This window comes from Petaurus breviceps, unplaced genomic scaffold (genome assembly GCF_028583685.1).
Source record: "Petaurus breviceps papuanus isolate PSGF00001 unplaced genomic scaffold, PetGlider_PUasm1.0 90897, whole genome shotgun sequence".
NCBI lineage: Eukaryota > Metazoa > Chordata > Mammalia > Diprotodontia > Petauridae > Petaurus > Petaurus breviceps.
Genome location: NW_027187374.1, coordinates 6,354,611 through 6,371,583, shown reverse-complemented (window position 1 = coordinate 6,371,583; position 16,973 = coordinate 6,354,611). Strand labels below are relative to the sequence as shown.

The 16,973-nt window shown below is 38.4% G+C and overlaps 1 protein-coding gene across 6 annotated transcripts in view; it reads right to left on the bottom strand.

The window, feature by feature from the left end:
* Positions 1-1,222: 1,222 nt before the first annotated feature.
* EVA1C (eva-1 homolog C) overlaps positions 1,223-16,973 on the bottom strand; it is a 95,376-nt gene continuing 79,625 nt past the window's right edge. For 2 of the 6 annotated variants that reach the window (XM_069074903.1, XM_069074901.1), the window contains exons 7-8: positions 14,976-15,065; positions 1,833-2,558 (exon numbers count right to left, since the gene is read on the bottom strand). In XM_069074903.1, the coding sequence (XP_068931004.1) occupies positions 2,185-2,558; positions 14,976-15,065 (464 nt within the window). In that variant the 3' untranslated portion in view covers positions 1,833-2,184. Of the gene's footprint in view, positions 2,559-14,975; positions 15,066-16,973 lie in introns of all 6 variants that reach the window. The other 4 variants (XM_069074904.1, XM_069074899.1, XM_069074900.1 and 1 more) reach the window with 4 other exon arrangements.

Genomic DNA, 16,973 nt, shown 5'->3' with positions numbered 1-16,973 from the left:
AAACCAAGTGGATAGGAATTGGGCCTGCTATAGAGTTGGGACTCTCTACCAATTGAAAGTAAAAGTAGCATTTGGGGGGTAGTTTTTAGATACAGTGTGATTCTCACTCACAACTCAATGAATATGAGCTAACAGAGTGTGTTCCTGCCAGCCTTCTGTCTCTACCAAATTAATGTCTGATTATTTTATACAGCAGCATCAGGACACAATAGGGCGCAGTGAGAAAAGTGGATGGAGTGTCTGAAGATATTGGCTTGAATCCTGACCCTTTCCGACTTTTGTGAATCCCTTAAACACTCTGGGCCTCAGTTTCCTCCTCTTTCAAATGAGGAGGGGAAGGTAGACTATATGATTTCTAAAGGCAGTTCTATTTCTAAAGCTAGGTTTACAGGAGCCTCTAATATCAGCCTGGCAGCAGAAGAGCCCACAAGGAGGCTGCTTTGTCTCAGTCCACACAACAAAGAGCTGGTGAGGTCTTTTCATCTCCCAGAGACTGAGAAGAAATTTGCCCCCTCCCCAGCTGCTGTGGTGGATAAGTGGGAAATAACAAATGTTTCCTTCTAATTGTAAGAGAAACAGAGCTTCCCTCAGGCCCTCCAGGGCAAGAATTCCCCTATCTTGAGGCAGCTAGTTGGTGTAGTGAATAGAGCACCAGCCCTGGAGTCAGGAGGACCTAAGATCAAATCCAGTCTCAGACACTTAACACTTACTAGTTTAGCTGTATGACCTCGGGCAAGTCACTTAACCCCCATTGCCCTGCCAGCTGTATGACCTTGGGCAAATTGCTTAAGCGCAATTGCCCTGCCTTGTGCTTTCCAAAAAGACCAAAAAAAAATTTCTCCTATCTTTCATTTCCTCCTCCACACTTTGTCTGGATTTCATTTAGGATGACCATCTACCAGAACCTTCTGCTACTTGTTCCAGCAGATTTTAGAATTAGAGAATAGCAGAAAGAACTTTGGAACTAGAGGAGACTGGCAAACTCGCCTGTCTAATCCCTCGCTTTTTGTACTTGATCAAACAGACCTACTGAGGTTGCCGTGAGTCGTCAAGGAGCTAGTTAATAAGGACCATCATAGAATCACAGAAATGGAAAGGACCTCAGATGCTACCTGGCATACCCCAAATTTCGGATGTATTCACTCAACCAGCTAAGTTAAGCACCTACTGTGTGCCAAGGTACTGTGCCTGGCCATGGGTATTCAATGAGTAAAGAATTAAATCATCTTATCTAGGTGGTACAGTGGTTAGCATACTGGATCTGGAGTCAGGAAGACCCAAGCTCACATCTAGCTTCAGATATTAGTGTGTCACCTAACCTGTGTCTGCCTCAGTTTCTTCTCCTAAAATGGGGATACCATTTTATAGAAAGGAGCATTGACTTTCCAGGCTTGTTCTGATAAAAAGAAATAATATTTGTAAAGTGCTTTGCAAATCTTAAAACACTATGTAAATGTTAAATACCATATAAATGTCATTCTCACTATTCAAACAGCTTATCTTAAACTATTAACTAATAATTATTATTAACCAACACAATTAATTATAATTAACATGATTCTTATTAACCTCTTCTACATAAGTTGCCCTCCTATTTCTACATCAACCCAGTACTAAACTCCAGGTCTCCTGACTCCCAATGCAGGGTTATTTAATCTTGCTTAATGTGCTATGACTCATCTCTGGCCATTGCTTACTCTGACCTTCTGTAATTGAGTTACTTGTTATTATTCCTGCTAGGATAATGGAAAGAACAATAACTTGATGTTCTGTTAAAAGAAGTACATGAGTTAAAATAGAATTAGATGAAAGAGAAGGATAAAATCTAATGCTGGCAAACACCTTATCCAAGTTCCCATTTACTGTCCTGTTTTCTTCATTTTTGTTTTAAGGTGTAAGCATGTTTCAGGAGCTTCAGTGTTTAACTAAGTACAATTAAAGAATACTTTCCCCCCTTTCCTTTATTCTGGAATGTGCTTCATGGTACCAAATAATTAAAATCATTCTTTTTTATTATCTTTTTTTTTCCCATTTTCACTAATATTGGGTATTGTTGCGAACTTGCCTTCACAGAAGGTACAAATGACAAAAAAACCTTGAGGAGGACTTTGAAATCTCACCCTTCTCACCCTGGTGATCCTCTCTCCACCCCCACCCACATACTCCTTGGTCCATATTTGGTTTTCAATAATACTGATCCATATTTCTTGGAGAAGAGGTGTCCAAACCACTGTTCATCCAGATCTCCTGAATGATCTGATCTCTGCGCTCTATCCTTTCTGCCATCTCGGCAGCTTCTGTGGAGCTATAGACTGGATAAGAAGTCCGGAAAAATCCTGTCATTTCATCAGGAAAGTCTGAGTCAGAAGAATCTTCCACTTCCTTATCCTCACTGTCCTCCTCTGCCTTGTCGGTTTCTGGCACTAAGAGCTTCTTCCTCTGGTTTAGTTTCTGGAAGTCTTTGGTGCATGATACTCTGATCACCACAGCAAAGAGAGTGATGACCAAACCAATGCAAACACTGGACACAAAGAGCAGAGCGGCTCTTTCAGAGTGAGCTGGGGAAAGAGACATGAAGAAAAAATAAAAGTGAAGATCTTGGTCATTCAGGAAAAAATGAGGTGAAGAAACAGCATTAATGACTTCAGTCTTTAAAACATATCTGGTTATTTAAGCAATCCTAGTCTAAACCCCTGACTTTAAAGATGAAAAAGCAGAGGTCCATAGAGGTGAAGGAAACTGTTCTGGGTCACACGACTAGCTGGTGGAGGTCCTGAGACTACAATCCAGGTTTCTTCATTTTTACCGCTAGATCTTTACTTTCTAGGAAATTGTATTACAGAAGAATGACAAAGAACTCTGATTCTGCTTATTGTGTACCTCCTGAGAGAGTAAGTTGATGGTGTAAAAACACACATACAATACACACAACACAACATACAATAAATAAAAATTTTTGAGAATTGGTAAATTTCTTATTCTTGCAAGTCATCTAAGTGATGTAAGCTAAACTTACCGAAGTCTAAAACTGTCATGTTCAGTTCTCTGTTGTCAAAGTTTTTATCATCCTGTTATTAGGCTGAAATATGTTTATTACTGCCCTAGTTGTCTCTAATGCTGTTGTGTAGTCAATTAGTCAAGTCCAACTCTTTGTAACCCCATGTGGGGTTTTCAATGGCAAAGATCCTGGAGCAGTTTGCCATTTCCTTCTCCAGCTCATTTTACAGATGAGGAACTGAGGCAAACATGGTTAGGTGACTTTCCCAGGATCACACAACTAGTGAGTGTCTAAGGCTGGATTTGAACTAAGGTCCTCCTGACTCTAGGGTTGGCACTCTATCCACTGTGCTACCTACCTGCCCATTGCTTCTAATAGCATAACCTTATCCCTGTCACTAAGGAAATGTGATACACACTCTGAGTTAATTCCCCCAACTCACAAGCTGCAGTTCCTGTAGGGTAACTGGGACTTTAGAACGATAGATACCCTTGTGGGTGGCTAACCTTCTACCACTGTGATAAGCCGATGAGCCACAGAGGAGCCCTTCCCTTCAAAAACCAGCCAGTAGCCACAAATAGCTTTTAGAAAAGGCAGCTACTCAAACATCAGAGTAAGAAGAGTAGCTATAAAGCACTTTCCCCTAAATCCTGGGATGTACTCCCCCATACACAGAATATACATGGGAAAGAGTGAGAACAAACTTAAATACAGTAGCATTAAGGTATATATGCAAGGAATTCCTGTGGGCAAGGCAACTCACAGCTTAGGAACAGCAGGGTCTTGATATCCTTTCTTTCTCTGAGGATTCCTCACAAAGTTCATTGTGAAGGGGATGCACTGACATCATGCACTGAGAGCCAAATTAGTCCACTGCTAGTTGGGGCAGCTCCTCACGAAGCACAGAATCTTTACTGGATGATGGAGCTTAGCTGGTTTGTGGCACTGAGGCTGGATGGGTCAAGCATGCTCCTGGGGTAAGTCAAGCAGGTCACTTAGCTGCTGAGCTAGCACCTCATCCAGCTCTGCTGCTGCCAGGATGGGACAGGAAGATTGCTCTGCCATCAGGCAGCTAAGACCAGGCAGGTTCTTCTGCTGTCTGGCTGCCAGATTAGGCCTCGCAGGCCTAAACTTATTAGGCAATAATATCAGAGGAGTCTGAGACATAAAGCTGACGCACAATCTTCCTTGAGTTTCCATCAAATAAATCAATTGTCCAAGGCTCATGAGGGGTCAATTGCTACCAGACTAGGGAGGGCAGATTTCTTTGCTGCTGTTGCATCTGCACAGCATGCAGTATCTCTGCTGGATGGACTGTGTTCCCTGTTGTAGACCTTTAATGGGCAGCTGTAGTCTCTGCCATCTCCAGTGTGATATCCACTGGAGTTAATTCTCTCTATTCGAAAGTTGTACCTCCATGGGCTGATGAGCCCACATGGGGCACTTCCCCCTTAAAAATCACTCAGTATATAGTATATAGTCAGCTTTTAGAAAAGGCCACAGCATGGGACAAAAATAGCTCCCAGCTAGGGATCTTGCAAAAAGAAGATTACAACTATGGTGGAGTACCAGGACACTGAAACAGAAGCCAAAGATTGAGGGAGACGAATAGAGTCACAACAACTGCTTATTCAAATCAACAGTGGTGCCGAGAGAAGAGAGAACAAAATCTTAATGCAAGAACTAAGGAAGAAAACATGTATAAACCAAAAACAAACAAACAAACAAAACTCACTTAACACAATGAAGAAATACTATGGCTTAAGAAAGACCAAGAGATAAGAAGAAAGTAATGCCATAATAATTATAAGCAGAGCTTTATAGTAAAAAATTTCTTGGCCACAGGGACTACAAGAGTGATTAGAAGAAATGAAGGAAAAATAATAAAATGAAATTTGAGTTCAGGAGGAAAAAATGAAAGGTGAATAAATAGTATAAAATGGACAGTGATTAAATTTACCCAAGTAGTGAACTTCCTGAAAAATAAATTTAAGAAAGTAGAATTCAATAATTCCGTGAAATAACTATAAATATTAGAACAAGATAATGTGACTGACAAAATACTAGAAAATAGAAGATATCTACTATCAAAATAACTGATCTGAGAAAAAAGGTCAAGATAAGTTAAGAATTATCATATTCTCTGAAAACTATGACTAAATAAAAATCTGGACACCATATTTTGAAAAATCATGTAAGGAAACTGCCTACATCTATCAGAACAACAGAAAAGTGAAAAATGAAAGACTTCACTAATCATTTCCTCAAAGAAAATCTACCTAAAGTTACCCAAGAATGTTATAGCCAAAATCTAGAGCTTCCAATTCAAAGAAAACATACTATGAACAGCCAAAAAGGAGTTCCAGAATGTACAAGACTTGGCAGCTACTACATAATGGAAAGAAAATCTAAGAACATGATATTCTAAAAGGGAAGATAAAGATTTAGAAAGAATAATAATATGCCTTGAAAAAGTAAGTATAATTCATACATGGAGAAAAATGTATAATTAATACAAGAGAACTTTCAAACACTGCTGATGAAAGACCACAGCTGAAGAAAAATGCTGAAAAGAAACCAAAGGACTCAAGAGATACCTAGGGAAATAATAATATTTGAGTAATTAAAAGGGGCAAACTATGATAAAGTGTATACATTCTAATTTGGGGAGAAAAGTCAAGTGTTCCTGAAGAATGTTAATGTTTTCAAGGGGCACCGAGCTATTTAAATAAGAAAAAAATAGAGCCTGGGTATAGCAATGTTATTTTTTTGTTGATTTTAAGAGAGGAAATAAAAGAGAGAGAGAAAAAGGGACATGGTAGGGAAGAATTGAAAAAAAGTAGGTATGCGTATGTGAAAGAAAAGGTAAAGGAATGAGAAACACACAAAGCTCCCTCTTATCTGAACCAGACGAAAGAGATTGGAACAAAAGAAATTCCCTACTTACATATGTGCACGTATGGATGTATGTGCACACGTGCACGCGCCATACTCCACAGTCTTGTGTAAAAAAAATTAACTCAGCAGACAGACAGGAGAGGCAGGTAACAACAAGGAGATAGGAGAGAGAGAGGCTTAAGAGAGCCTGTAGAATAAAATAAGGAATAGCCACAAGCAAAACAAATTTCACCTTCTGAGGATTGATCATGAAGGTTGATTAAAGGGAAAGAAAACATAGGTTAAGATCCAGGCATCTCTGTCTGGGCTTGGTGAAGAGAGAAGAGATAATAGTGTAGGAAAAGATGACTTCAATTATAGCTAAGATTATCAGATTTCTTCTCTTTCTCCATCTTCTTTTTCTCTGTAAAGATGGAAGCAGGAGGAAAAGAGGGAAAAGTATAAGGGGGAAAATTATATGTAGCTAAATACATAATTAACAATTATAGTAGTGAATGTGAATGGGATGGACTTACCAATAAAATGGAAAAGTAGGGCAGAACAGATTAGAAAGCAGAATCTAACCATATGTTGTTTACAAGAAACATACATGTAGGGGTGGCTAGGTGGCGCAGCAAATAGAGCACTGGCCCTGGAGTCAGGAGGACCTGAGTTCAAATTCGACCTCAGACACTTAACACACAAAAAACTAGCCCTGTGACCTTGGGCAAATAACTTAACCCCAATTGCCCTAGCTTCCTCCCTCCAAAAAGAAACATACATGTAACATCAATATTCCCACAGAATTAAAATGAGGGGTTGAAGTAGAGGCATCAATCATGATCACAGAAAAAGCAACAGTAAAAATGGATATCATTAAAAGAGATAATCAAGAAAATTTCATTATTCATAAAACATTCAACAAATGAACTGGAAATAAAGAAAATTATCAGAAAACATTTTGTTTTATCATAGAGCAAAATAACTTGAAGTGGATAAATATTTGCAAAAATATAAAATATCCAGATTATAAGAATTTTATCAAACATTCAAAGAATATAAGAAATGACAAAACGGACAGATTCAAAGAGTTCTGTGTGGTTTTATTTGTGCTTATGCAAAACAAATAATCAGGGGAATAACAAGGAGAACAATTTATACAGTGACTATAACATTTCAAAGGAAAATAACTGAAAGACTTAAAGAGTATATTTAAAAAAAAATAGAAGTTGACCACGAATTATCTATAAGTCACTTAGCTGATATCCTCAACTCAAAAAGAAAATGGACAACGCTAGGAATGTCTCCTAGAATGACAGGCTACCTAATTTACATCTGAAACAATTGTTTCTGGAGCCAGCAAAGCGAATATTCTTAAAATACTTTATTCTTGTCTTCCTGATTACCTACTGAACAATTTTCAATATTTCTTCTCCACACCAGTACATTTATTTTTTAATCCTAGGGCTATAAGGAAGGCACTCTCTATTTGGTAAGAATATGCTTATTGGTTAATGACATTGAATGAATGACTTAAAATTCATAAGCAACATTATCTAGTTTTCTACCACTTGTGTGGCTTTCCCATTGTTGGAAAAGTAGGCAGGAGCAGTAAGTATAGGAATTTCCCAGAAGAAGAGTGAATTTTGCAGAATTTTGCCCTGATAGGTCATGGGAGCCAAAACTTAGAGGCAGTAGATGCAAACTAGCATCCCCATCTCTACAGTTGTGAAAAAAGTAAAGTCAATTCAATTACCTATACCAGTGAAATCAATTACCCATACACTTATTTACATTTATATCTGGCTTTTGCAGTATGTTGTTAAACTTTTGTTTTAGGAACTGAGTCACATGATCAACAAGTTGAAGGCTTAGACATTTTCTTCAATCCTCACAACCTCTTAACCCCGTCCAAAATAAGAATTACTAAAACAAAAACAAACCCACCAAGAACCCTAATGAGGTAACAACCCAATGAATTAGCAGCAAATATGACCAATCCTTAAACAGAAGTATGCTAGTAAGTATTTAACAACCAGCTTGGAGGAGGAGAGGATGGGAATGCACCCATAACAGATTTTTATTTTATTTTATTTTTAAAGCAATCGGGGTTAAGTAACTTGCTCAAGGTTACATAGCCAGTTATTTCTGGGTGTGGTATTGAGTATCTGAGCCCACATTTGATCCCCAGGTCATCCTGACACTGGAGCCGGTGCTCTTACTCACTGAGCTACCTGGCTGCCCCTAAGCAACTGGGGTTAAGTAACTTGCTCAAGATTACACGGCCAGGTGTTTCTGGGTGGGTGCTAAGTGTCTGAGCCCGGGATTCGATCCCCAGGTCATCCTGACACTGGAGCCGGTGCTCTTACTCTCTGTGCTACCTGGCCACCCCCATAACAGATTTTTAATCTGAATTATTAACATTTTCTCCTTAAGCTAGACAATCAATAAAACAATAAATCAAGCCCAGAATTGTAATGTCTATGGATTTCTAAGGTGTAGATGTAAACACTGAAAATTTAACAATTGGCTATTGGAAGCCAATACAAACTGGGTCCAATACATCCCTGCTATGGAGTTTAAAACAATAACATCACAAGAGAGGAACCATTAAGAGATTTCTTTCTAAAAATATAAGGGAAACAAAGTTGAAAGTGGAACTTTAATGGAAGTACTGAAGGGGAAGGAACAAGCTTGAAACACTGTGGACTAAAACTCTTAACGCCCACATATAGGGGAACTGCTGTTTTCTTGTGGGACTAAATCAAAGAATGGGAGAATACATAAAAGCAGGGAGAGGAGGAAGAAGAGAGGGTAATGTGGGGTGTATGTTAATCAAGTCAATGGCAAGTAATGAAGGGAAAATAACACTTCTGGTTCTCTCAAGAAGAGGGGCTATGGGAGAATGGCTGAGATGGCAAAGGGAGGTATTGAAACAGGGAAATAAAGGAGAAAATCTCAATTCAAAGGAAGGAGGAGTTCCCACTGAAGAAAGCTCCCATGGAGTGGGAGAAAAATATTCTATAATGGAAGATGGGGATCTTACAATGGGGGTAATCTACAGAGATTTGGTGCTTAGAAACACCATTATGTTTATGAGAGTGTTGTGCCCTTATGGACAGTGTCCTATTTTAGGAGGAGGGGAAAGAGAACTCCTGTGGGGGAACTGACATCCAGAAGAGTGGGAGGGCATAGACCCAGAGAAGGGAAATCATCATGAACTGCACAATCAGGGATATAGGAAAATTCCTTCTATGGAGCAATATTCTTATTACTCTCTAACTCTTCCAGAAATTGCTATCTTTAAGACGGAGGGGAAAAAAGAATAAAGAAGTTGAGATCTACAAAACAATAACACAGAAATTGTTTAAAAGAGGGAGCTTAATTCCATGTAAAACACAGAAACTAAAGAAGAAATAAATAAGCATGAAGATCTTGAATAAAAAAACTAGAATAAATAGAAAGAGAAGGAAATTAATAAAAAGAATGAGGGAAAGAAAATTTTTTTAAAGAAAAAGATGTAGAAAAATTGTAAAAATAACAAAAGTTGAAGGGAAGAAGAAGGGGGTTTTACTTAGGGCTTAGCAGAGAAAAAAGGGAAGACTTAGATAACTAGATAAAAGGAAGAGAGAAAAAAGGAATTAATGTTAAGCAAAATTCCAAAACTAGAGAAAGGGGTAATAAATGGGAGGGGGGTAGAACTTTGAGGGTAAGGGGAAAATTCAGTGGGAACAAGATTGCCTTTAAGTAGAATAAGCAAAAAAAAAAAATAGACAAAGTATTCTCTTCACAGGGGAAGAGGAAGAACAATATTCCCTCCCCCCCAAAAAAATACCAATTCAAGAATTTATATTTGAGAATGGATATGTCTAATACACAAAGAATTAACTTTATAAAAAAAATAACAGTGACTCTATAAATAGGGATTGAGGAAAAGCAGAAAAGCTCATTAATATCCTCACTTGAACCCAATAATTACAGCTGGCAGATCCCACTGTTCAGGGACATGGTTTCTTCTACAGTTTCAAGGTACTAGAAGGGTTATACCTGTCCTCCCTCAAACCCACCAAAAGAAAAGGGTTTAGTATTTGTATTTAGGTTTCCAAAAGCATCCCTGCAGCCTGTATGCAGAGTAAATAGAAAGAGCCAATTGTCTAAAATCAAAAGCAAGCAATGAAGCTGAATAGGTGGTGTCAGAATATGAATAAAAGGTTTTCTGAAGATAAGCTCCCATAAAGTGAGTCTGCCTATAGATAACTGAGTTTTTCTTCATTGCTTTTTAACTCATTTACTGAATTTGCTAGTGAATTCCCCTTTCAAATCCTCTTTCTTTACCTTATTTCTACTAGCAAGTTTCAGGGTTTTCTGTAAAACTCTGATCTAAAATTATATCTAGGAATAAAAATGTGTTTACTGACCAAATGTCAACTCAAACTCTCTCTAGAATGCTGCTCTTCACTCACCAGGAAAACAACTTGAAAGTCGATTTAAATAGCCAAAGGAGAGAACAGTTTATGAAACAGGTGAGAGCTAGGTGACAAGTGGACACCAAAAGTGGATAAGCAGACCTGGAAAGGGCTCACAAGCTCTCACAGCAGAGGTGAGAGTCCTCTCTGTACACCCCATAAACTCCCTACCAGGGGTGGGGAACCTCTCCTTGAGACCATAGATTCCCCACCCCTGCTAGACTATTCTAATAGTCTCCTGTCTAGTCACCTGGTCATGAGTTTCTTCTCTCTCAGTCCATTAATCAGTAAACATTTACTAAAAGCAAATGCTATATTCTAGGCACTGTGCTAAGCAATTGTGATATAAGGACAGATTAAAAAACAAAACGAAACACTTTCCCTTCTCTCAAGGAGGTTACATTCTCTTGCTGGCCACTACTACTATGGTACTGAAGCCCCAACCAAGGCTGGGCAGCAGCCCATGAACAATTATCTAACAGAAGAATGAATGAGCTTTTATCAAAAGCCATTATTCAAATAGCACAATAAGAACAGTATTACAAAAAATATCTCCCCTAAACCTAAGGTACAATTTCCCCCACACAAACAGCATCAGCATCCATCATGTATGGAATACACATGTGGCAAAGAGTAACTCACAAGTCCCAGTACCACACAAGCTTGAAGTCATCTCTCTCCGCAGTGCTCATAACTTTCTGTTTCAGGGCAGAGTCTCTGCCAAGTGGGTAGGTCAGCTGGACTATCAGGGGCTACCTCCTTCTTGATCCCAGAGCTGGCATTCTTCCCTTCTATAAAGGGTTATACTCCTGAAGCTCCTTGGTCCTTTGGGTGACTATCTGTTTCCATTACTGTCCTTGCTCTCTGCTGTATCACTGTCTCCTACTGGTCAATCGATGTCAGCGGAAGGGGAGATTATTCGCATCTCATATGTACACTTTGTTTACACATTCAAACTTTTATCATGTGTGACTACAGCCTGGGGTGAGGAGGGAAACTCTTACATAATAAGCCACATTTCTTTAATAACAATTTACATTTGTATAGTGCTTGATACTTGAAGGTTTATGAAGTACTTTCCTAATAAGCAGCCTATGAAATAGGTTGTGCAAGTGTGATTTCTCCATCTTACAGATGAGGAAACTCAAATGATTTGCCCATGGTCACATAACTCATAGATGTTGGATTTGGGACATGAACCCAGGTCTTCAGAATCTAAGACCAGTAGCACTCCTTCTGATCCTACCCTGCCTCCCACACACCCCATGGCTCACTAACTATCAGAAGGAGGAACTCCAAGCAACAGAAAATGTCTGGCTGAGGAGGTTACAATGGCATATTCTGTTCACTTGGTAGAAGATTTTTTAAACGAAAGCCATTTATAAAGAGACAGAAATGCGGTTCCTGTGGATCAATGCATAGCTCACACCTTTTCTTCTCATATAACACAACACTTAGACACAGAAATAGAAAACAACTTTTCAAGGTTACTAAGACATTCAGTGGCTCTAACTATTCTAGAGTTTATGGATACCTGACCCCCACTTTTGTGCTCAACATAAATGAGCTTTTTATGTTAAATTAATGTAGCTAAAACCTTACATAATGCATTAAGTCTCTGTGTTTCTCTCTGTCTTTTTTTCTCTCTCCTCTTCCTCCTTCTCCTCCTCTTCTTCCTCCTCTCTATGATATTATATCTATGTTTGGTTGGAACTTGAAAATATAAATGTGCCTAGCTTACTAAGGACAATTTTCTTGCCCCACAACAAAATCCAGTAACTTTGTGGCAAGTTTTATTTTATAACTGTAGAGAGCACAAAAAGGGCCACCTTATATATTATATTATTCCATACCAGTTTGTAAAGAAAAGTGGGTTTTTTTTGTATTTACATTAGCTGCTTAGAACGTTTCAATGGTGCCTTTCCTCCAAGGACACTGCAGAGCAGAGTCATAACTGGGAAATTCTGCAACCACAATAACTACAAATAGCACCCAGGAGACGCTGCACAAAGTAGGCTCTCAATTGAGGGGTACAGAGCAATGGAATAGCTCACCCCAATGCACTATTTGGTACCTTATTTTAATTAATCATTCTTATAAATTAGGTTTTAATTGCTATTCTTTTTTCTGAAAGATTTCAAATTAGATATACTTGGGCAAAGCCCCAATACCTTATCCTTGTTATGGCTCTAACAAAGAATAACTTGGAAATCTTAGGAGCAATAATAATGGTATTTCTATATAATAATGGGAAGTAACCTTGAAAATTATCAGGAAGAGAGAGAATAAGCAAGATTTGGAACTCGAGTCGGGAGAGAAAATATAGAGGGGTAAAATCATGTAGAATTTCTTATGCCAATTTATGAAACTGAAGGAGTCTTAGAAGTCTATGATTAATTACAATATTTCCCATAATTGAACCATTTTATTAAAGCTTTTCTTTTCTCCTTAGGAGTCTTGTTCCTTATTACTGTAGCTCTGGGCAGCTAGGTGACACTGTGGATGAAGCAACAGGCCTGTAGTCAGAACTCATCTTCCTGAGTTCAAATCTGGCCCCTATATTTACTAGCTGTATGAGCCTGGGCAAGTCACTTAAACCTGTCTGCTTCAGTTTACTCATCTGTAAAATGATCTGGAGAAGGAAATGGCAAACCACTCCAGTATCTTTGCCAAGAAAACCCCAAATGGGGTCACAAAGAGCAAACATGACTGAAATGACTGAACAATCATAGCTCTATTTGCTTTGAACAAGAATGTTCAAAATGTCGCCAAAACATTAATGACAATGCCATCCAAAAATTGAGCTCAGGGTGATAGTTCCTGAAATCATATATATATATATGGTGGCTAGTTGGTGCAGTGAATGGCTAACTCAAATATAACCTGACTTCAAATCCAACCTCACTTTTTTTTTTAATGCTTTATTAACTTCTGATTTACATCATTCTTTTCCGCCAGATTTTGAGTTACAAATTTTCTCCCCGTTTTTCCCCTACCCACTGCCCCAAAATAGCAGTCCCACAGGATATCCCCTCCTCCAATCTGCTCTCTCCCATATTTTCTCCCATACCCCTTTCTACTTTTCCAGTGGATCTCTATGCCTCAGTGCCTGTATATCTTATTTCCCAATTACATGTAAGATGGTATTAATAATAATATATATATACACATATATATATAAATACACACACACACATATATGTATATCCAACCTCAGACACTTAACACAAAAACTAGCCATGTGACCTTGGGCAAGTCACTTAACCCCAATTGCCCTCCAAAAAGCAAAAAAAAGGACAGAGATACATACACACATATACACATATATGTATATGTATATACACACATACATATATGTCGTATATCTATATAATGAGATACTGCTAAATTGGAGGTATAATTTATACATTTAAAAATCATGCCTTAAAAGCAACACATATATTAAATGAATGATACAGACAAGAAGATCAGAATGACCCCTGCATAAAGATGGCACAAATTTGCAGTGTTCCATGTTTTTAAATAAAAATCACCTCTCTTAATGGCAGAGGGACAGAGGACTATTAAGACAGAATGTGGCACATATAGTCAGATACAGGAACTGATTTAGGTGGTTTTTGCTTAACTGTTACTATTTGTCACATGAGAGGGTACATTTGGGGGGAAGGAGTTTTTGTCTCAGAAATTACTGTGTTGTAATGGCAAAATATATTAATAAAACAAACTATATTTTCCCACTTAATAGTATTGTATTTTTTCTAATTACATGCAAAGGGAGTTTTCAACATTCACTTTTACAAGATGTTAAGTTCCAAATTTTTTTCTCCCTCATTCCCCTTTCCTTCCCCAAGATGGTATGCAACCTGATATAGTCTATATGTGTACAATCATATTAAACATATTTCCACATTAGTCATGTAAACAAACTATATTTTTAAAAATCAAGAAAGAGAATCAGGAATCATGGAAACTTCTTGGTGTAAAACTCCAAAATGTGGTCATTTAAAAAGTGAGCAGGGACAGTGCTGTCACTAAAGAAAATCTACAGCTAGACTGACCTAAGCTATAAATTTACTGGCCCTTGCTAATTCAGAAGAGTTGTGTCCGACTGATACTTGAATAGGCTTAATACGGAAAATTATGGCAGCTCCAAGAAATAATGTTGCTTCAGACAGTGAAGCAACCTTGGCATCACATGATTTTGCCACTGGACTAAAGAAATAAGATATGATATCTTTGGCTCATGAACTAACTTTTCAACTTACTGTTTTACCTACCATAGTGAGAGGGCTAAATACCCCTAATGTCCATCCCCAATTTAATGTAAATGTGCCATAGTCCTCAAGATCCTTCAGCAGTTTTAAAGGACAGAACACAATCTTTTGACCACTGCCCCTAAAACGGGTTATTTCATCATAGTATTCTTCTAATGGTCCTCCCTATTCATTTTCTGATTTACATCTGAATCGTTTGTGGTATAGGGTTGTGAAAGAAAGACTAAAAGGTCAAAGGAAACAATACATTTTTCTGTAATTATTCAGACTCTAATATTGTAATTTTAAACAGTGCATTTGTTAGCAAGACTTAGATAAATCTATTATCATATTGTAGATAACCTCAATTCATTGACCTACCTCTAATGTAAGCAAATGTGGCCAAAGAGTTGCTGACAATAACTCCATCTTTCGCCAGAGCCTTTGATTCGCTTGGATCAAAGTTTATATCTGTTTTATGAAGATGTAAGATCGATTAATCACAACTGATTCACATGACATATACCCATAAGTGATGCTGCTAAATCATGATCATTTATATACTATTAAAGCACAGAAAAGTAAATAAAGCTTCTAATTAAGCTACAAAGCAACAGTGTGACTTGTCAGAGTGTCAGTGGCCCTGTGATACATGCGATGAAAAGATTTCTAGAGAAACATGTTAGAAAAAGCCACAGGGTCTCACTTTTAAATGGCAGCGATGCTGTGAGCCATCCCTCATCCATTCCATGGCAAGAAATGATGGAAAGAAAAGCATGCATCACATGTGCAGGGTCTGCTACAGTGCCTGGCATTTAATACATGCTCTATTTATCTGTCTATCTATCTATCTAGACTGGGAAGGCTTCGCACTTCATTAAATCCCCCAGGCTGAACATCCTTAGGGGTTGAGGGAGGGGCAGATAAAAACAGTCACAAACAAGTTCTTCTGACCACATGTCTTTGTTTCTGTTTACATCCCTTGACCACAGTTGAAAGAGTAATTGAGTTGTGTTAGGCAAGCTCTCTGACAATGACTGAAAAATTATTTAAGAATTCAAGTTTAAGAAAACTTTTAAATTATTTCTTCCATGACTTTTTAAACAGTTTTTTTTTTAAATAGAGCCTCTAAGATTATAAATGGCAGAGAAGGTACCACCCAGCATCAGTAGAGGCAGGTTCCTCACTATCCAGTCCTTATCCATGTCTAAAAGGACAGCTGTAGGAGCTGCATGCAGGTCACGGGGAACTGAAGAAGTGGACAAGAGAGACAAAAGGAAAAAATGGGTGGGAAATATCTGGTGTTCCATGTTCTTGTGGAGGAAATGGGCTGGACAGCAGGGGCAGGGATCCCTGTCTAGAGTGTTGGGGTGAGGGGAAGTATAAAGAAGATGATAGAGTCCTGGGAAGGAAATACTCTTCTCTGATCCCCTTACTGACTTCTCATTTTTCCAGGGAGATGTCAAAGGGTCCTCCACCTCTTATTCCCTCTAGTGGCCTAGGGCAAAAAAAAAGTGGTACACCTTTTCAGGGTTCCCACTGAACTATGAGACTTGAGATTTTTGCCTCTGACTTGCTCTACACTAAGGGTTGTGTTAAACACAGGTTAGTTTCATTAGTATTGGTTGGTGCTCAGAAACTGAAAGACCAGGATCTAATCAGTCAAATGATCTGTAAACCCATGGATGTTCTGGAAGGACTTAACTGCTTTTGATGGATCCCTACAGTTACTCCTAGAACATGCAACTATTCACACTGGGTGATGAAAACAAGCAACACCCAGAGAGAAATGAATGATGCTGGCATCAGACTGGGACTCACAAGCTTCTATTATAGCATATATAGGTGGGCAGCCAAGTAGAGACAATTCAGGCAAGTTTCATCTCTGCACACATCTACTTCCATTTTCTCTGTCCTGTAAGAGCCTCTAGCTACCAAAAGCTCATTTTTTTTAGGGTGGTCTCCTGAAATGCTGTCATTTTCAATCAGGAGTTCCAGACATAGAAATTCCAATCTAGATGAGATACAAAGGCCTGAATCTTTCTTCATCCATGGAAAAAGAAAAAGGAACTAGATGGAATTTCAGGAGAAATTCTAAAGAAGAAAATGGCAACTACTTCTTCTAGTGAAGATAAAACCATCCACCATCTTGAGTAAATTAAGCAGGTTTCTGTGGATTGTAGTTTACTAAAAAGCTTATCAGACTTCTGGATGGAGAGCTCAGCTCAGCTCTCAGAATCTTGAGTAGATACTGTGCCTAATTTTTTCATTCTGAGCTACTGTGTATATGCTTGTGTGTACAATAGGGCATTTGTGACTGCCACCCCCCTCCACCATCCAACCTCATTGTTAACACGATCACTAACCATTACTAGTCAA